Genomic DNA, 20,378 nt, shown 5'->3' on the forward strand with positions numbered 1-20,378 from the left:
GAAGTCCACAGAAGCTGTCCTAGTCTGTTTGGACCACTATAACAACATGCCATAGACCAGGTGGCTTATGAAAAACAGAAATTTATTTCTCACAGTGCCAGGGGCTGGGATGTCCGAGATCATGGCACCAGCAGATTCAGTATCTGGGGAGGGACCCTCTCCAGGTTGCAGAGGATGATCTTCTCACCATGCCCCCACATGGTGGAAGGGACAAGCTAGCCCTCAGGGACCCCTTTTAGAAGGGCGTGAATCTCATTCATTTGTGCTCCACTCTCACAACCCAATCACCTCCCAAAGGCCCTACCTCCTAATACCATCACTTGGGCATTAAGTTTCCAACATATTATTCTGGGGGGACACAGTCAGACCATAGCAGAAGCATTATTCATCGCAGCATATTTCTCCCTTTTGGAAACAACCAAAATGTTTGTCATGACTAGAGTGGATGAATACGTTGTAGTACATTCATAATACCGGAATTTGCTACAGCATAAAAACAAAGTTCTTACACTGCATCAGAGGAATCTCCGAGTTGAAAGAAGCCAGACACAAGAATTTGAACTGCGGCTCCTCCTACCGTTCAAAACCCTGCAGAAGTAACCTATGTTGTCAGAAGGTGAGTAGTTTCCTTGGACGAAGAGAAGGTGGCGAATGGGAGAGTCAGGAGGGAAACTTGAGGTGCTATTAATCTTCTCTGCCATGTGGGTGATGGATACCAAGTGCCTTGTGATAACTCATAAAATGGAACATTAACTGATTTATGCACTTCTCTGCATGTTATTCAACGAAGCTTTTAAGATTGGAGTAAATGCAATTTCAGGCAAACTAGAATTGATGGCAAAAAGTATCAGTAGAGATGAGGGATGCTATTTAACAAGAAAGGAAACAACCCACAAAGAATATTCAACAATTCATTCTTTCTTCAGTTGTATCTATTCTAATTTCACTTCTCTGTTGTGTTTTCCAAATCAATTGCTAGATCGTTCATTTCAAGGCTTTATGGAGTCATTTTCCAAGTGAGTGTCTTAGGAGTTAGGTTGCTTCATCTCTTTGAACAATTTCAGCAAATTTCAAGCCTTTTCAGAGAGCCCTACCCCCCGCTGGTTGGCACACTGATGGTAAATTCTCCGGTTTATTGCTTCGGTTTCACACCAGCTTGTTTCCTCCTGTGCTCAGTAATTTTTACTTACAAATTTATCTTGGGTGAGATACATCTTCCCTAGAAAGCCCTAAGAGATGCAGGCGACAGAGTTCCACATAAGCCAGTGATCATGACTAGGGTACCAAGAGCCCCACGAGTCACAGGTATCACAAGTTTGCAGGTCACACAGGGAGACCTTGGCTGACGTGTTTGCTACAGATCAACTATATCATAAAGACACCAGATTCGTAGGATCATGCAGTGTGCAGCTCCCTGCAATTTTGGCATTTAACTTTCAATATTTCACTAAGAAACCCATGTGACAAGAATGATGTGGGAGGGGGGCACCCGGGTGGCTCAGTCGTTAAGCGTCTGCCTTCGGCTCAGGTCATGATCCCAGGGTCCTGCGACCGACCGTGCCCCACATCGGGCTCTCCACTCTGCGGGAAGCCTGCTTCTCCCTCTCCCACTCCCCCTGCTTGTGTTCCCTTTCTCGCTGTGTCTCTCTCTGTCAAATAAATAAATAAAATCTTAAAAAAAAAAAAAGAATGATGTGGGAGACCAATAAAAAGAAGGTTCTAGTTTAGTGCTGTCTAATAGAAATATAACGTGGACCCGCAAATGCAAGTCATGTGTAGTTTTAAATTTTCTGCGATTAAAAAGTTTTTTTTTAAAAAGGTGCAATTAATTTTAATATTTTATCCACTCCATTTATCTAAAATCTTATCATTTTTACACATGACCAATATAAAAATGCTGATGAGTATTTGTGCTAAATTTTCCAAATCGTTTTTTACACTCACAGCATTATCTTAATTGTGACTATCCACATTCCAAGCCCTCCACAGCCATGTCTGGCTAGTGGCTATTGGGTGAGACAGCATGGGTCTAGTCGGTTAAAATACATAATGTCAAACTCTGAGTCACATGAGCCATTGAGATGGCCATAATAAACGAGATAGGTTTATCTGGAACTGACGGACAAATCCTGGCAACCCACGGGAGACCTAAGTCACTTAGGAGTACGCTGGGTCTTGCCCACAGCCACACCTGAGGCCACCAGCTCCATCACACCAGCACTGCCTGTCCCTTCTGTCCTGACCCAGCTCCTCCTCCTGTTCCCTGAAGCACTGGCTGAATCCTCTCAGCAAAGTCATTTCTGCATCTCTCAGCTGCTCGGCCATTTCTCCCACTGCCCAGGCAGCGACCTATACATGGGACCCAGGCTCTTACACTGTCAGCCTCTAACCCCAACCCCACAGGGATGCTGCTCGAAATGTACAGAGTGCCCACAAGCCGAAAGCAGGGTGGAAGCAGCTCAGAAGGGGGCTCAGGTGCTGGCCTCAGGGGGAGACCTGGCCCCATGGATACCAGCCCCAAGTCTCAAATGCTGCCCCCCCAGAAAGAGCAGGGGAGGCCTTTAAAACATCCTGTTGTCCCATAAGCAGATAACTTGTGAGACCCCTTTTTCTGGGAACTTCAAACCCCACTTGGGAGGCAATCGTGGGAAATTCGGTAAGAAACCGAGGGACAGGGAAAATGATCTGGGCAGGAGAAGGCGTGGGCACCAGCTTCTTGCTGTGCCGAAGCTTGGGAACACTCCCCCAGAGCAGTGTGCTCAGACCAGGTGCTAGGAGCTGTCGCTGTGCACTGCCCTCCAACCCTGTCCACGAGAGCAGCCCTTGCTGCCCTTGCTCCATGAGGCTGGGCACTCTTTTCTGTCCTTTTCTCCAAAGCTCCAGGGAGTTAGCTCCTCCCTGCAAGCTGATGATCTTCCAAGAAACTGAGCAGAGAAAGAGAAGGACCAGGCTCTGCCCTCAGGGCCCTGCACTCCCCTGGAGAGAGGATGTGGGGCCCAGGGCCTGACCTAAAGTTTTCTGGGTCTGGCTAATTGTTGAGGAACCCTGGATCTTATTTGGGCAAGGCCCCACAACAGGGTAGTGGGAACTGTGAGCTGGATGTAGGGACTTATCCTCAGGGTGGTGGAGGTCAGAGGTGAGCCAGGCTGGAGCCATCAGGGAAGGAACCCGAAAGATGAGGCTGAGATGGGTAATCCCCAAGGCCATGCTTATTTGTGAGTGTCAAAGGGAAAAGTGAGTGAGAAAGCTCTGTGCAATGGTACAAGTGGGAAAAGTCGTCATTACTCCTTTACATTCCACCCTTGACAGGTGCATATGGCGGGGCTGAAGTCTATGTCAGCTTGCACATGAGCTGGAAGCCCACCCGTGCTAGCAGATGCCTGGGCTAGAGGATGTGGGTGGTGCGGGCACAGTCCTGCCCTTGCTCACTCCCAGCCCTCACAGACACAGCCATCCCCCTGTCCCCCACCCAGAGAGCCCCTTGCTGTCCCCAAGGTTAGCTAAGGACAGAAAGGACTCTAGGGAGCCTGTTCGACCCAACCTCCTCCGGGCCTGGGTCTTTGGGCTCTCCACACACAGCCAATTTTGACCATCTCAAGTCCAACATGGTGCCATTATTAGAATGAATCACACCCTAGCTCGCCCAGGAGGGGCCATTTTTGGATCTCGAGGGCTGGGCTTGGAGCAGGACTGACCTACCCCCAAGCTGGATTGGGCCTGGAATTCATGGCCTGGAGTGCACAGCCCCACACCCAGCCACTCAGCTCCCACCGAGATCATCTGGGGGCCTGGGGCTCAGTCATTCCGTGGGTCTCTTTCCTTTCCCTTGCCATGCAAAGATGCGTTCTGCCAAGACGAATGTCCAAGTCCGATTTCAGCATCGTGGAATTGAGAATGGTGTTCTTCATCACTTCCGCAGTCCCATCACCAGATACTACCTCCTCAGTGAACGGGTCCTCAGCCATGTTCCTGAAGAAGCCATTGGAGAACAAGTCATGAGCTGCATCTTGACGAGCTAAGAAAAGCAGTACCTCTGAGGCAGCTTTAGCCAAGCCTGGCTCTGCAGTCCTGAGAGATGGGGCTTTGTCACGCACCCATAAGGGACCCTCACCTCCAGGACCGGATGTGTGCCATCTCCCAACCGTACCCAGACCCTTCACGCTCCTGCATCTTTGGGGGTCCGTTTCTAGCATTTACTGAGCACTTGCCGCATGCCAGACTCTGCGCCATGTGCGTTATGTGGGCTTAATCCTGCCCAAAGCCCCATGACAGAGAAAGGCTAGGCTACATGTCTCTGCTTCTCTACGCCTCAGTTTCTTCAACTGTAAAATGGGGGGTAGTGACAGGACCTATCTTGCACGTGGCTGTTGTTAGGACAACGTATGAAAAGGCACGTATGGAGCAGGACTTGACACACGGTAAAGGTTCAGTAAATGTTAGCTATTTTTATAACTCTGTTATCATTCCATTTTGCAAATGAAGCAACTGAGTCTCTGAGGCATTAGGTAACTCCCCTGGGCACATGGTAGGAAGTGGTAGCAGAGACAGAAGTGCAGGCCCTCTGGCTCCAGAGTCTGTGTTCTTAGCGATTCTGCTGCATTGCATTCCCCCTCCCTACGATGGGGCAAATGCTTCTTCATCCTTCAAAGCCCTCCCCCAATGTCACTTCCTCTATGAAGCCTGCCCCAACTCCCCAAACTAAAGTTCCTCCCTCCAGGGCCTTCTGTAGGTCCCGTGCATCCCTCCCTCAGAGCCCATTAAGGGAAAACTGTCGGCATGTCTTTCTCCCCATAAACTATCACTGAAGACTGGAGACCTGCCAGTCCAGCCCTGGTACAATGCCTAGCACAGATGGTGTCAGAGTTTGAGGAGGGAGGGAAAGAGGAGAAGGGTGGTGGGGAGGAGGGCAGGGGATGGCCGGAGGCAGCCACCCTATGCTATGAGCACAGGGCACTGGAGGACATCCAGTGCCAGGTAGCCTCTGCCTCTCACTGGTGCTCGGGTCCCCTCGGGTCTAGGGAGAGAGCGAGGGGCCATGTTGGCCCAAACCCCAGAAGGCACGGTTCTGCCAATCATGAGGCCAGAAGTGCCTATACAGCGGTCGGGGCGGAGCCCAGTTCCCAAACGGGGCACTGGGCTGCTGGAGCCTTGAGGTCAGAGCCTTGAATCAAGACTGGGTCCTCTTTGAGAAGCTAAGAGTTCGGCTAGGAAAGGAGTGGTACTCGGAGAGCTGGTCCCCAGCCAGACCCTGTGCCCTGGGAGGGAGAGAGCCCAGGCCATCTCCAGGGGCAGCACCCAGGCCAGACAAGCAGCCAGAGGGGGAGGAAAGGAGAACGCCTGGCCCAGGCTGGTCAGGAGAGCCGAAAGGACTGAAGCTGGCGGAGGCCGGGCAGCAGGGCGGGGGTAGGTGGTGACATCCAGGAGAGCTGGGGAGACTGCTGTAGACACAGAGTGGCCCTGGTGTCACAGGCCCCTCTGGCCAACAGGCAGAGGTGGACGGTGCCCGACAGACTCTCAGGGGCCAGGGCCAGGGGCCTCGCCCACCTACCTTGTCTGCAGGAAGCAGTGCTCCGGGTTATCAGGGAGAGCCTGATCTTGTGTTTCCGGTAGCAGGGAGCAGAGGAACAAGGCCAGGGTGGCCGAGATGCAGCAGAGAAATATGGGTAGGAGGGTGAGTTTCTGGTGGCTGACCGCCAGGGATGAGATGGCTCCACCTGCCCAGGCCAGAGACACCAGGCCCAGACCTGTCGCCCTGGAAGGGGAGGTGAGAGCTCATCTAGGAGGCCTCCTGGGCCCAGAGGCTGGGCGGAGGTGGGGTAGAAGCAGCAGCTCCCCAAACCTCACATGCTCCAGTCTCCAGCCTGTCCCAACTCACCAAGCGCCCACGGAGCATTTGGCTCCCCCCTGATCCAGGGCGGGCAGTTATTTCTTGGGGGCCTGCTCCATGGATCAGGAGCAGGAGAAGTGAAAGCCAGGGCGCGGGTGGGTGCGTGGGAGAAGACAGGGCAGTGGAGCTGGGCGGGGAGGGGGAGCCGCCACCCTGACCACGGGCTTCCCCACCTTCCCCCTGCCCCAACGAAGCTACAGCCGAGCCTCAGAGCAGCCCAGACACATTCAGGCCCGCGCAGTGCAAGGCCGAGACCATGCTCAGACTGCCCGGTTCTGCCAACTGCGGTCGGGCCTCCACCTGACTCTGTTGTCTGAGATAGGGCTAACCACGAAGTTTGGGGGGGTAATGGGGTGATCCAGGGAAACCACTCAGCGCGTGCCTGTCACCAGGTGCTTGGCCACTCTCACTGCCGGGAGCGTCTGGGTCCTGCGCCCTTGCCAAGCCCCCACGGCCTGGCCTGCCAGGCTGCCTACCTGAGGACAGTGGGCAGGAGCTCCGCGGTGTAGATGAAGAACACGGAGACCGAGGCCGCCAGGCTGAACTCTCCAAGCACGACCATCAAGATTATCATGGATTTCAACTCTGTGGCCAGACAACGTGGCCCCCTGAGTCTGGGGTGGGGGATGGGGGGCCACCCATCTGCTCTCCTTCCATCCCTCCTGGAAGGCATCTGAGCAGTTCCCCCCCCACCCCACCCCCACTCTCGTCCTCGGACCTGGTCAGCTGGTCAGCAGACTCAGGCCCAGCCAGGCCAGAAGTTAATATAACTGCAGTGGGAGAGTTGCTCACCCCATGGCCTCTCAGCCCCCACACCTCTGCCTCCAGGCTCATTCTTGTCTTCCACATCCTCACCTGAGGCGGCTTCCCCTACCCCGCGGCCTGCTCAGGGCCCTCCCACCTTCCCTCCCATCCCCCCCACCCCGCCCCCGCAAGGTGGAGGAATCAGGGAACTGCGCACGGGGGCTCGGGAGTGTTCGGTCCCTAGAGCCAGGATCCCCAACGCTGGGCAGCCAGACGTGCGCATTGAGGGAGGAAGAGGAGGAAGAAAAGATCCAGGAAAGCCCATTCCTCCGGCTTGGTGCTCACTGCCTGGGAGCTGGCCTCTTGCAGCTCTTCCTCCATGAGCCTCTGCCGGGCCCGCCGCTGCCCCACTCCCCACTCTGACCCCAGCTTCTCTTGGCTCTGGGATGAAACTGGAGATCTAGCTTTATCTGTTGGGGATTCTACTAGTTTCTCTCACACATTTGAGAGTTTTAAACATTTCTGTTTGACTCTGTATAGGCCCACTTTTTACAAAAGCTACCAAGCAACAGCAATTTAAGAATGCGTTTGTTGCCCCATTTTGTTTTAGCCGGTCCACACGGCCAGCATCTGGGAGAGGAAGGGTCCCAGGCAAGACACACATAATTCTAGCCCCCAGAGAACAGGAGGGCTCCCCTGGAGGCAGACCCCGGACATGGCTTCCCTGCCCTGGCCCCAGCAGCTGAGGGGGCTCTCGTGGTTAGCAGTTCTGACGGGGAGAGCACTGACATCTTGATGTCCACATCCTCAGCCGGCCACTCTCTAGCCCTGTGACCTGGGGCATACTCATCATCCCAGGGATCTTTGCAATTTTGAAAATATTGCTGCGCCTTCACACCCCCACCCCCAGTTGGCTTGTCTAGTTCTGAGCTGACGGGTACTGCGCCCTCCTGCGAAGGGAGGCCTCCCTGTAAGAATGTTCCTGAGAGCTTAGCCCCCTGTTACACTCCGGTTATTTTTTCCTGCTGAAGGTCCAGATAACAGGCATTTCCCAGTCAGAGGCTATCAATGAGAGGCAGGGCCTGGGGTACCAGTTGAAGGACTATCTGTGGGCATCTGTTCACATTCAACCATCAGATCTGACATGGGCTGGAAGAAGGCCACCCACTCCCCCCGCCACACAAGGAGGATTCCTCGGGACAGCACCCCCTCCTCTACCGGGTTTCTGAGAGCTTCCAGCACCCGGTCTTGGGACTCTCCCTTGAGGAGGGCAGTGTTCCAGTGACTGGCACCAGCTCAGGAGGGCAGGAGGGCCATGGGTGCCCCGGCTGACTCCCAGGGTGTCTTACTGGCCAAACAGGGCAGGAGGAAGGGGTCTGAGGAAGCAGGAAGGCCGGGGGCGGGGGTAGTGGCGCCGAGGGGAGGGTGAGGCGTACCTGAGGGGAGGATAAGAACGAGCAAGCACATAAGGGAGCCTTGGAAGAGAGTCGCAATCAGGCTCCACTTCCTCCCCATCTGCTCAAGGAGAAAGATGCAGCAGAGGCAGGCGGGCACCTCCATGATGCCAGGAATCACTTGTGTGAAGTGGAGGTCCACACCCAAATTCTTCAACTTGAGGCTCAGCGTGAAATAGCTGTAACCCACAGTAAAGCTGAAATGAAGCCAGGAGAGAGACACTCAGAGAGAGAGGGCAGGGGGGCAGAGATACAGCATACAGGGCAGGAATAAAGGCAGAGGCAGAGACAAGCAGAGCAGAGTGGGGATGGGAGACAGAAATAAGCACAGAGCTCTGGACCTGTAGCCAAGCCAGTGTCCTTAGGCCTTGCCCCCCTGCAGCCTGCCCATTCTCTCACCAGAGCTTCTGGCAGGTTCCGCTTGCAGTCCCTGCCGGCCAGTCCCCGGTACTCACCACACACAACCCATCACCAAGGTCACCTTGAGGAAGTGCTTATTGTTATAGTAGTCCAGGACAGAGGCCTTAGTCACCTTCTTTCCAGGCAGCTGCAGCTGCAGGACAAGCAGGACCAGCCAGAGGCCAGACTGAGACCCCAGCTTGCTCCCCACCCCAACAGGACCTCAAACCGCCCCCCCCCCGCCCCGCCCCTCCCAGGGCCAGCTTGTTCTCTGGCCTTCTGCTGGCAGGGTTCGATTTTGCTGTCACCATTCTCCTCGAGCGGTGGACTGGGGACAGCCTCTGGGCAGAGGTCCCCCGAGGAAGGAAGAGACTCCTCCACAGCCCCTGCCCGGGCCCCGCTCCAGGCCGAGGCCTCTTACCTTGTCCAGCAGACTTAAGGGAATGACCTTCTTGTTCACACTGGCCGCATAGCACAGCACCTGCTTGGCGTCCTCTAGCTTCCCTTTCATCAGCAGCCACCGCGGGGACTCCGGCACGATCCTGCATGGCCCACCCGCTCTTAGCCATCCTTCTAAGATGCCCCAGAGACCGCCAACGTGAGGGGATGTGGATGTTGGAGGCCTTGAATGTGACCCTCCACCTCAAGGTGCCTCTGCCCCTTGCTGGTGGTCAGCCCTTCCCCAGGCCACACACAGCTCCCACTGCTGCTCAGGGTCACCCCAGGCCCTAGCTGCCTCTGCCCTACAGCTTCTCCCCCTCCACTACCTCCACACACTCTCTACCTTTCTGTCTCAGGGCTCGGCCCCACCTGCCCAGCCACGCTGAGGGCACCAATGCCCACACCCTCTGTTAGGGCCCCATTCTCATGGTTGGCATTTCTCCTGGTCCCTCTCTGTCTCCTAAGAGCCTGGAGGATATGGGGGCCCCCAGGGCCTGGCCCCTGCCTGGGTGAATAGACGTCCCCTCTGTCCCACCTTCTCCCCTGCCACATTGCCCACTGCCTTTGACCTTGGAATAACTCTGGTCCCTCTGTTCTTCCTGATCTTCCCAGGCTGCCAGAATCCACACAGGTGAATATTTGAAGCCCTTATGAGGTGCCTGGGAATGTGCTTGGTGCTCTTACACATAAATCAACCAGTTTAATCCCTGCCCAACCCTGGACCTAGTATGATTATCCCCATTTTATTCCCAGCCTCAGGGGGTAAGGGCTTGCCCAAGGTCACAGAGGCAGAGCTGGTATGGACCTCAGGGCCCTGATTAGGCACTCTTTACAAACTATGCCATCAGCCCTGCTGACTTCTTGCCCCCCTCCACCCCGATCCTGGCCCCGGCCCGAACTCCATGGCCAGCCGTGTAAACACATGCCCTTGACATTAGGGGCCACTTCATTCTCTCTGCCTGCCCCAGCTCCTGCCCTCCACCAGTGGCCATCAGACAGTCCCCCTGCCATCCTTCTCCACAGCAAGGCTGGGGAACTCTCCTAAAGAAAGTCACCCAACTGGGACTTCTTCAAAAAGATGGGAGATTGAGCACGTGCCCACTCTAAACTAGAGGAAAGAAAAAGGATCTCAACAAAGAGAGTGGGAGAGAGGACGGGTGGAAGAAAGATTTAACAAACATACACATAGCCCGGAAGTGGATGGAGCCAGGCCGGTGGCCACGCGGCAAGACCCGACATGTAGCAAGGGGACCCTGAACACCCTAGTCCTCAGATACGGGACTCCAGTTTCCTCTGAGGTTTGCACCCAGAGCCTAGAGCAGGCTGAGGACAAACACAGGCGAATGGAGTGGAAGTCCTCGTGATGGTGACAAGAGTTCCCGCTCCCAGCCCACTGGGGAACAAGGCAACTGAGCCAGGCAACGCCCTGACTTTGGGATCCCTCAAAAAAAAGGCACCTGCCATTTGGTGACCCAGTGGTAGTGGTTCTCGAAGTGTGGTCAGCAGACCAGCAGCATCAGCATCTCCTGGGAGCTTGTTAGAAATGCAGATTCTTGGGCCCCACCCCAGTCCTGCTGATTGAGACGCTCTGGGGGCAGGGCCCAGTCACTGATGTTTTAACCAGCCCCCATGTGATTGACTCTGCTGTTCGTAGAAATTTGAGAGGCATTGCCCTACAAGATTGCCAGGCAATAAGCTTCTGTTCGCCGTTTCCCATTAACATCTAAGTAACTTACTCTTAATGATGAAGGGATGACCAAAAATCACCAAATGTTGAAAAAAAAAAAAACAACCTTTCAATAAAAAAGGGGCCAAAACAACCAAGCAGGAAAAAAAAAAAATTACCCCAGAGGACAAAGGTAACGTAGGAAGCAGGAGGGAAAAAAAGAAAATTCTAACTTGTATCCCAAAAAGATTTGAGAATGTTTTGCAATTCTATTTCCATAATACAAGTTTCAAATGCTATTGAGAAAATAATAAAATCAGAGAATGAGGAAGAGCAGTGTAACTGAACATGACATGGAAACTTTTGTCTTAGAATTTCAGCTGATGTCCCAAGGCCATTAAACAATGACTGATAACCTCACATTGTAAAGAGAGGTGTTACCACATTCAGGACAGGATTCACTAAAAATAATAATAAGGGGCACCTGGGTGGCTCAGTCGGTTAAACGTCTGCCTTCGGCTCAGGTCATGATCCCAGGGTCCTGGGATCGAGCCTCCACGTAGGGCTCCCTGCTCAGCAGGGAGCCTGCTTCTCCCTCTCCCTCTGCTGCTCCTCTGCTTGTGCTCTCTCTCAAATAAATAAATAAATAAATAAATAAATAAATACAATCTTTAAAATAATAATAATAAAAATACAAAACAGCCCAGCAGCCACCTCCCCCAGCCACCGAGAGAGGCTGGAAATTTCCAGTTCGTGGCAGTGAGACTCTCTTCCCTTCCCCAGGTTGCTTTCATCTATTCAAGCCTGGTGAAGGGGACCACCTTTGAGTAAGGGAGTCTGCCCTCTCACTCTTTGCCTGGAGCTTACTGATTCAGAAATGAGGGGGCTACCTTGTACTGCAGGCAGTCATTTACAAGGAGAGTTCATTCACATGCCCTCAAGTTGGAGGGCCTATGCAAACCCAGAGATGGGGGACCCCCCTTCACCTGGATATGATCAGACAGGAAGTTGGTGGGAGAAAGGCACAATGGCAGGCTGGGGAATGGGGATGGTGAGAGTCTTTTTGGCCAAGTGGACCTTGCTATCTTGAAGTCACCCCATGTGCTAGGGCAAGGAGACCTCTGCAGAAAGAGGCTATGGGTGAATTGCCAGAGACAGAATGTTAATCGAACTCATAAAGACAGTGCCTGGAGCATTAGGAAACACCAGTGGACCCCTGAAGACCCACACATGGGCCCCGAAGGCACCTGCCTCCGAACATCTGCCCTACAGAGGACACTGACCACCGATAACAGCCCCTGTTGCACACTTGTCTCTTTTCTCTGGTGCTCTATCCCCTGCCTAGGACCTGGAAGATCAGAGCAGGTAGACAAAGGAGGAAGGGCAAAGGTCAGAACACTAGCCTGAGCAGGTTAGCCACCAGGGAGAACCTGTGAACTAGATGTAAGATCAAGTTTTAAATTGAACTAGACTGGATTTTTTAATGCCTCAAAGTGAATCTGAGTGACTAAAATGAGATTTTTTTTCTTACAATTAAGAATGACTGTAAAGAGGGGGCGCCTCTGCATGGAGCACTGGGTGTTATACACAAACAATGAATCATGGAACACTACATCAAAACTAATGATGTAATGTATGGAGATTAACATAACAATAAAGAATTAAAAAAAAAAGAGGGGGCGCCTGACTGGCTCAGTCAGTTAAGCATCCAACTCTTGATTTCAGTTCAGGTCATGATCTTGGGGTCCTGGGATCAAACCCTGCGTTGGGGGTGCCTGGGTGGCTCAGTCGTTAAGCGTCTGCCTTCAGCTCAGGTCATGATTCCAGGGTCCTGGGATCGAGCCCCGCATCGGGCTCCCTGCTCAGCAGGAAGCCTGCTTCTCCCTCTGCCTCTCCCCCTGCTTGTGTTCCCTCTCTCGCTGTCTCTTTCTCTCTCTCTGTCAAATAAATAAATAAAATATTAAAAAAAAAAAAAAAACAAACCCTGCGTTGGGCTCAGCACAGACTCGCTTGAGATTCTCTCTCCCCTCTGCCCCTCCCCCCCACTCGCTTGCTCTCTCTTTCTAAAGTAAGTAAAATCTTTTTTTAAACTTTATTTTTTTTAAAGATTTTATTATTTGTCAGAGTGAGAGAGCGAGCATAAGCAGGGGGATGGGTAGGGAGAGGGAGAAACAGGTTCCCTGCCGAGCTAGGAGCCCGACGAGGGACTTGATCCCAGGACCCTGAGATCATGACCTGAGCAGAAGGCAGACGCTTAACCAACCTGAGCCACCCAGGCGCCCCAATAAATAAAATTTTTGAAAAAAAAAGAAAAACGAATTGACTGTGAAGAGATGGAACCTGCCCAAGATATTGTCAAGTGTCAGGGAAGAAACAGCTGACAGGACATGTCTGAAGAAAAATGTGCCCCATTCAAGGAGCCGTCTACTCACAGAACATAGAACTATGCAGGCATCTACCAGAAGAAAGAGCTAAGAGGCCACAGTGTGACAGCTTCTGGGGAAGAAACTGGGGGAGCTGAGGGGAGCTGAAATTTTTGACTTATTTTTCACCACAAACCTTTTGGTATTACTTAGTCTTTAACCACATGCATCTATTGCTTTTTAAAAATGTTTTAATGTCAAGTCATGAAACACTATTTCCTAGCTCCCAGGAGAGAGTCATGCCACCTGGCATCAGCTGGCCCCAGTACACACTTGGGAATGTCAATGACTGCCAAAGATGGTCGCCAACTTTGGAATTTGGAAGGTCTCCAAGCCACCTACATGCCCTCCCTCTTAACTGGTAACTCCACCTCTTAAATCCGTATTGTGTATGGTGCAGTGGGTAAAATTCAGAGCCACAGAGGCTGAGTCAAATGCCAGGTCTGCCACTTTGTAGCTGTGTGGCCTTGGGCAAGTTCTTTTGATCCTCTGAAGCTTCAGTTCTCCTCTCACCCCGACCCCTTCAGCCCCCAGGACATGAGACTCACATCCTTCCTTCAGAGTTGAAAAGATTAAACATGATGATGTCAAGGTGAAACCTGATCCTTTCTCCACACCGTAACCAGGTGATTTCTGTCTCTTCCTCTCACTCTCTATCTGCCTTCTCTTCCCTCCCTCTCTCATCACACGTGTCTCTTCCTAGCTTGGGGGTCTCGGGTTCCTGTCTTTGACTCCCCACCGTTCAGAACACCACATACCCTTCCCTGGCTGTCTTGGCTGCCCAACCACTTCATCACTTTCCCCCTCAGCCCAGCACTGTGGCAAGAGTCGTCTCCTGGAAGGCTCCATTTTTCAGCCCCTTCTCCTTCTTCAAACCCCTGCCACTCCACTGAAGCCACCTCCAAGGTCCCCAAGGCCAGGGAACTCTTCCCCAGCATCACCTTTCTTGCCTTCAACCCTGCCTTTCAACACTTTGCCTTCTGATTTTTCTGACTACTTCTCTGACATCTCTTTGAGCGTCTCCTCTGATGGGGATTAATGTTAGGGTTCCAGAGGCTCTGCCCTAGGCTCTTTCTCATTTCATCCACATGCATTTTCTCCAAGACAAAATTCCACCCACTCCACCCCTTCAAGGACCCTCCAACCCTCAACTTCCAGCCCATCAGAGCTGTCACTGCGCACGTCCTGTTTGCTCACCAGATGTAGGAGATGAGGAGGAACACAGGTGCCCCACCCACCAGAAACAGCAACCGCCAGTGGGGAAGGCTGTAGGCAAGCCCGGTCAGAAACAGGATTCCCACAGAGAAAAAGCAGTGTTCCAGGATGATGGCGTGGGCCCGGTGCTGGCCCATTAGCCACTCAGTGGCTGTGCAGAGGCCAAGAGGACAAAATCATGGTCAGCTCAGGATCCCTGGGGCTATCCCGGCACCCAACCTTCTGAGATGCTCCAGCCCTGCTTGGGACAGTTCAACCTGGGTGAAGTTTCAACAGTACTTCAAAGCCAAGCAGGGTGCCTCTGTGTCCCCAGGACACACCCTAGGTCCCTTGCCTGAACTTCCAATCGCACATAGAGCCTCCAGTCCCTTCTCGGCCTAACTGCTCCCTCTCAACACCTCCTGCCTGACCACGCGTCTCTCTCGAAGAGATGGCCCATTTCTGCGCACAACTCCTCACAGGTGGCCTGACAGGTGGTGAGGCAAGGAGTCTGTGTCCTTATCTCTGTTCTTAGTGCCTCAGGGCTTTGGCCACCTAGGCCTAGGGCTGTGTGAAGAAGCCAGTCCCTCGGACAAGCTCCAAGGAGAAGAGGTCTCTTGCCAGGGAACCCTGAGCTCACCAGGCCATGGCAGCTGTAAGCTGAATGAGTGTATGGGCACTTGGGGCTTTCGTGTCCCACAGGCCTGGGATGAAATCCCAACTCCTCCATGTAACTGTTGTGTGGCCCTGAGCAAATTGGTTAACCTCCTGAGGCTCAAGTATCCTTCTCTGCTAAAGGGATAATAGAAGAGTACGTCACGATGAAATGACATAGTACATGTAAAGGGTTTAGCAGCTGGCCCGGGCCTTCTGAAGGTCTCAGTAAATATAAGCCATGTGGGGGGGAAGCCAGAGGTATGACGGGGATATCTGCGGGGTACGAGGGGGCTAGGATGGAGGATGAGGGTGGAAGGGGTCTGAGCACAGACTCTCCGGCATCTCCAGGACGATCCGAGGGGAAGCTCCCTCCAATTCCAGCCTCGATTGGGCCGCAACCTTATGAGTCCTGCTGGCTCCCCGTAGGTACGCGCCAGCCCCGCCCCCACGCTCGCCCCGCCCCCGCGGTGCACCCCGAGGCCCCGCCCCCCGAGCGCCTCCGGCCCCGCCCGCGCCACGCCTCCCGCCTCCCCCACCCCGCTCCCGGGGACTGGGCCTCACCTAAACACAGGCTGCTGATGGCGTAGCCCACCAAGGCCTGGGACACGCCGAAGCGGAAGAACAGGTACTGGTGAAAGCTGTTGACGAAGGCTGCCCCGAAGCCGAAGATGGCCAGCCCCAGCAGCGACATCAGGATGGTGGGGTAGCGGCCCAGCCTGCGGGCGTCCAAGGCAGGCTGCGCCAAGCCCGCGGACCTCAGTGGCTGGCCCGGCCCGACACTCGGGGCCGGTCCTGAGCCGTGCGTAGGCCTCCAGAGTGCCCCTACCCTCGCCTCCCCCAGCTTGAGACTCTAGTTCTGAATGCCCACGAGGAGGAGTCAGGGGCTTCCAGGGACCAGAGGGATCTCCGGGATACTCACTTGTCACTTACGAACCCAAAGATGAGGGACGCTATTAGGAGGCCAGCCGTGAGCATGGTCTGCACGCCTTCCGTGTCCCGGTCCTTGCCACACACCAAGTCAAACTGGGGGTTTTACGCAGGATTGGCTACAGGCCTGTACCCAGGGTCAGGCTTCTGGGTCCAGGGACTGAGCCTACACCCCTCCACCACTACCACCACCCCCTACCCAGGGTGGACCTTTAGGCAGAAGGGGCCTGGGACAGGGACAGGCAGCTGTGCGTGTGCCCATCCTGCGTCTGGCAGACCCTGGGAGTGAGGTCTGGAGAGAGGGGACCAGAGGCCCAGGCCAAAATGGGGAATAGGTGAAAATGTAACTGAGCAAAGTCTGGAATCACTGAAGACCCTTTCCCAAATACAGATATCGGGCCCCAGCCTAGAGATTCAAATTGGGCAGGTCTGTGCGGTGAAGGGCCCAGGTTACAGCCCTGGCTGAGAAACCCTGTAAGAGGTACCTGGTCAAAGCTGCTTCTTTCCCCAGTTCTCTATCCTGTGTGAGTTCAGAGAGCAGAGCGACAACTACGGAGCAATTCCCTAGACAGATGGCAAAGCCTGCCTGCTGACATTTGCCTCAACACTCAAGTCAACTCTAGCTTCCTGGCTAAGACAGGTGAGGCCAGGCCTAGACAACTGGGATCCTACATTTCTGCCATGGCTCTGCCTCTGCCAGGTCACCTTGGACCAGTTGCTTCACCTCCCTGAGCCTCAGTTTCCCCACCTGTTCAGTGAGGGTGAGGGCACGTCTCTGGGGCTGTGGGGTAGCTATAGACAACTCAGGGGAAGGCACACCTCATTGACCAGCGATCGCTTCTTCGTCTCAGGATAGATCCACCCATCTTGGCATGACTCTGTGTAGTTGAGGCCAAATTGGATAATAGATTCCAGATCCCAGGCCACAGGCAAGTACATGAGGCATGTCTGGAAACTGCCATTGGGTTCTCGGGGCAGGGTCAGATTCAACTGCTGAGCCTCTGACAGGTTGGGGTCCACTGCCAGTATCCAGCTGGTATTGCAATAAGGCTTCTGGGCTGTGAACACGAAGATGTCAGCAAACATGAAGAAGGCCAACAGGATGTTGGGGATGAAGGTGAGGGCCACCAGCCTCTTCTGGAATGTGCCAAACTCCCCCACCACATCCAGGATGTTGGCAAACTTGTCATCCTGCTGGGCTTCCGTGGCCCTCAACCTGCGTAACAGCATCTCCAGAGACGGGGACTGGGTGTGTTCTGGTGCCTCAAGCTGGTTCAACTTTGTGGATGGATAGTGGGATCTGCGCTTTACTTTGCCCCCGTTGCTTTCTGTTGCCACCTGTTCAAAGAAAGGATGCAGCTCAGTCTCTGCTGACACCACTTCTCAGACATCAGAGACTGGCCTGGGAGCCACTAACCAGAAGTTTGGATTCCAGCCTTGATGTTCTCTGTAGTTCCCTCCTTTGCTTCTGAAGTTTCTTACTTAACATAATTTATTCCCCATGGGCCCCACCCACCCCTGATTTTCAGGGCATTTAAGATTTTGTAAATGTTTTAGAAAATGCTATGCTTCCGGTGTCATGAATAAGTTCCAAGGAGCTTTCTCTCCCACAGCTTCCCCACAACTGAAACTTTGGTTATACAGACAGGCAGGCGCTGCTAGTCTTGCAAAAGGTAGGAGAGATCTCCAGGGGAAATTCTTCAAAAAAACAAACAACGCGCCCCCCCCCCCCCCGAATATCTGGATCAGGAGTAGCCAGGTGACCACAGAAGTCGGGAGCCAGGCCTGGGGCACCAAAATGGTAGAGTGGCATAGAGCATCATAGAGCTTAACTGGAAAGGCCGGTAAAGGGGAGGTGGGGAAGGACATAGCAATACTGACTAGAAGGATATTAAGCAGATCAAGCAAAGAGTTCAAAATGAAAGGTTCTGAAAGTTGTGAGAAGGCAATCCATTCTGAGTCAACAGAAACAAGAACCAACAGCTCCTGACTGCAGGTGTTGGAACTGTCCGATGCAGAGTTTCTAGAACCACTATCATACAAACTTTTCAAAGACCCGAAAGTCGTAATTACATGATGAACTAATGACAAGAAGGGGCAAAAAGACGTTTTTGGAGGGAAGATACTGAACTTCTAGAAGAAATGGAAACACTAATAGGAAAAAAAGCTGTGTCAGATTTGATACAGAGAATTAGCACACTGGAACACACAGCCGAAATGTGAGAGAAAGGCAAAGAGACTCAGAAGATAAAAGGTTTACCATGCATCCAGTTGGAGACCCAGGGGGAGAAGTGGAGAAGCGAGATTTAAAGAGATAAAAGCAATGCATTTTCTAAAAACTTGGAAAACATGAATCCGTAGACTCAGGAAGCAGCATATCCTAAGCAAGATCCATAAAAAAGAAACCCACGACTATACACATTGTAATAAAGCTGCAGATCATCCGTGACAAAGGTCTTCAAAAACATCTAGAGAGAAGACAGATCACTGACAAATGAGAGGTGTTCACAGTCTTCTGTTAAGAAACAAGAGTTGATAAGCAACAAGGAAACCAAAGAGAGTGAAAATCTTCAGAAAAAAAGAAAATGAGGGTGCCTGGGTGGCTCAGTTGGTTAAGCGACTGCCTTCGGCTCAGGTCATGATCCTGGAGTCCCGGGATCGAGTCCCACATCGGGCTCCCTGCTCGGCAGGGAGTCTGCTTCTCCCTCTGACCCTCCTCCCTCTCATGCTCTCTGTCTCTCATTCTCTCTCTTGCAAATAAATAAAATCTTAATAAATAAATAAATAAATAAATAAAATTGAGGAAAAAAGGAAAAAAAGAAAATGAGAGCTGATCTAGAATTGTTGACTCAGCAGAATTATCTGTCAAGAACTAGGGTAAAATACAGACAGTTATAGCTAGTCAGAAGTTGAGGGAGCATTCTTGTAAGAGACCTGATTTAATGGAGTTTCTAAAAAATAAGGAGGAGGGGGGCGCGTAGGTGGCTCAGTCATTAAGTGTCTGCCTTCGGCTCAGGTCATGATCCCAGGGTCGTGGGATCGAGCCCCGCATCGGGCTCCCTGCTCTGTGGCTCCCTCTCCCACCCTGCCTGCTCGTGTTCCTGCTCTCGCTATCTCTCTCTTGGTCAAATAAATAAATAAAATCTTAAAAAAAAAGAAGGAGGAAAATTATCTCAGGAGGACAGCCTCAGAGGCCAACAATGAGCAATCAAACATGGTAAACATGTAAGCAAATCCAACCATTGATTGTATTAAATAATAAAAATCCTGTCCATTTGTGGGGGGAAAAAAAGATTAATGATGGGCAACAATAATGTGTGTCAGGAGGAGGACAATCTGAGCCAAAGTATCCTACAACCTTTCTGTTGTTTAAGGTGTAGGACAGAAAAACCAAGAGTTCAAAGGTACATTTGCATGATAAAATTTCAAGGACAACCATTCCAGTGATATACCTAGAGAACCGTAGTGGGAAAAGGTACACTGAAGGGAAAAACAAATAGAAACCCTCAATCCAAAAGAAGTCAAGGAAGGAAAAAAATGAAACAGAAAAGGCGGATGACAATAATTGAGATTAGAGAAATGAGACACGGTACACTGATTATCATTAGTTAAAAGAGATGGTTGGATTGAGCCTTTTAATGATTGATTGATTGATTTATAGAGCAGGGGGAGGGGCAGAGGGAGAGGGAGAATCTCAAGCAGATTCCCTGCTGAGTGTGGAGCCGGACGTGGGGCTCCATCTCACGAACCTGAGATCATGACCTGAGCTGAAATCACGAGTTGGACATCTAACCGACTGAGCCACCCCGGTGCCCCATGGATTAAGCCTTTTAAAAGTTAAATTCTTATGCTGTTTTTACAGAGGATAGCCAGTAATTTCCAGTTCTCCCAACACACCCAGTTCACGTCCCTTGTGCTGGTGTAATGAACCATGGTGTCCCCTTACCCTCTCATAAGAGTTTTGATTTGCATGACAATTTGGTCACCCTGTAAGAAGGCACATTTAAAGCAGAAGCGAGAAAGGCTGATGGTAGGAGGATGGAAAAAGTTCTATTAGGCAAGGTGCCTGGGTGGCTCAGTGGGTTAAGCGTCTGCCTTTGGCTCAGGTCATGATCTCAGGGTCCTGGGATTGAGTCCCGCATCGGGCTCCCTGCTCAGCAGGGAGTCTGGGCTTCTCCCTCTGCCCCTCCCCCTGCTTGTGCTCTCTCTGTCTCTCTCAATTAAATAAGTAAAATCGTTTTTAAAAAAAGTTCTGTTAGGAAAACAGTCATCAAAAGAAAGCTGATTTAGCCATATTACTACCAGACAAAAAGATAAAGTATCATTTGGAATAGAGAAATTCATTATCTAGAGATAAAAGTTCAGTACATCACAAATGTTAATTTTAAATATATATGAACATGACAAATGTCTTCAAATATATAAAATAATAATGGGTATACACCTCTGATATTATAATGAGAAATTTCAGTGCATCTCTTCCAAGGAGTCAAAAATACAAAAACTTAGCAAAGATCAAGATTATTTGAATAACACAATTAATGAGCTTTTTCTAATGGCCATTTGTAAAATTCGGCATCTAACCA

General features: G+C 52.0%; 1 protein-coding gene across 1 annotated transcript; it reads right to left on the bottom strand.

The window, feature by feature from the left end:
- Positions 1 to 2,157: 2,157 nt before the first annotated feature.
- SLC22A14 (solute carrier family 22 member 14) lies at positions 2,158 to 19,725 on the bottom strand. Its single transcript, XM_088023157.1, has 12 exons — positions 19,690 to 19,725; positions 16,612 to 17,130; positions 15,785 to 15,888; positions 15,427 to 15,581; positions 14,212 to 14,380; positions 8,906 to 9,026; positions 8,541 to 8,638; positions 8,068 to 8,282; positions 6,364 to 6,472; positions 5,549 to 5,752; positions 3,831 to 3,969; positions 2,158 to 2,349 (listed from the first exon to the last, which is right to left on the bottom strand). Exons 1-12 carry the CDS (start codon positions 19,723 to 19,725, stop codon positions 2,158 to 2,160), a joined length of 2,061 nt encoding a protein of 686 aa, XP_087879283.1.
- Positions 19,726 to 20,378: the final 653 nt, after the last annotated feature.

The sequence above is a fragment of the Eumetopias jubatus genome, unplaced genomic scaffold (genome assembly GCF_037043125.1).
Source record: "Eumetopias jubatus isolate StellerSeaLion01/CBP00866 unplaced genomic scaffold, mEumJub1_p1.0 scaffold_1, whole genome shotgun sequence".
NCBI lineage: Eukaryota > Metazoa > Chordata > Mammalia > Carnivora > Otariidae > Eumetopias > Eumetopias jubatus.

Bases quoted from the DNA above. Each gene is read 5' to 3' on its own strand.
- SLC22A14 (XM_088023157.1), bottom strand. From the start codon at position 19,725: ATGGTTCATTACACCAGCACAAGGGACGTGAACTGG. The intron at 9,027-14,211 runs GTGAGCAAACAG...TGGGCCATGCAG, and splicing joins CTCCTCATCTCCTACATCTG to GATCGTGCCGGAGTCCCCGC. The intron at 8,283-8,540 runs GTGAGTACCGGG...GCTTCATTTCAG, and splicing joins TTGGTGATGGGTTGTGTGTG to CTTTACTGTGGGTTACAGCT.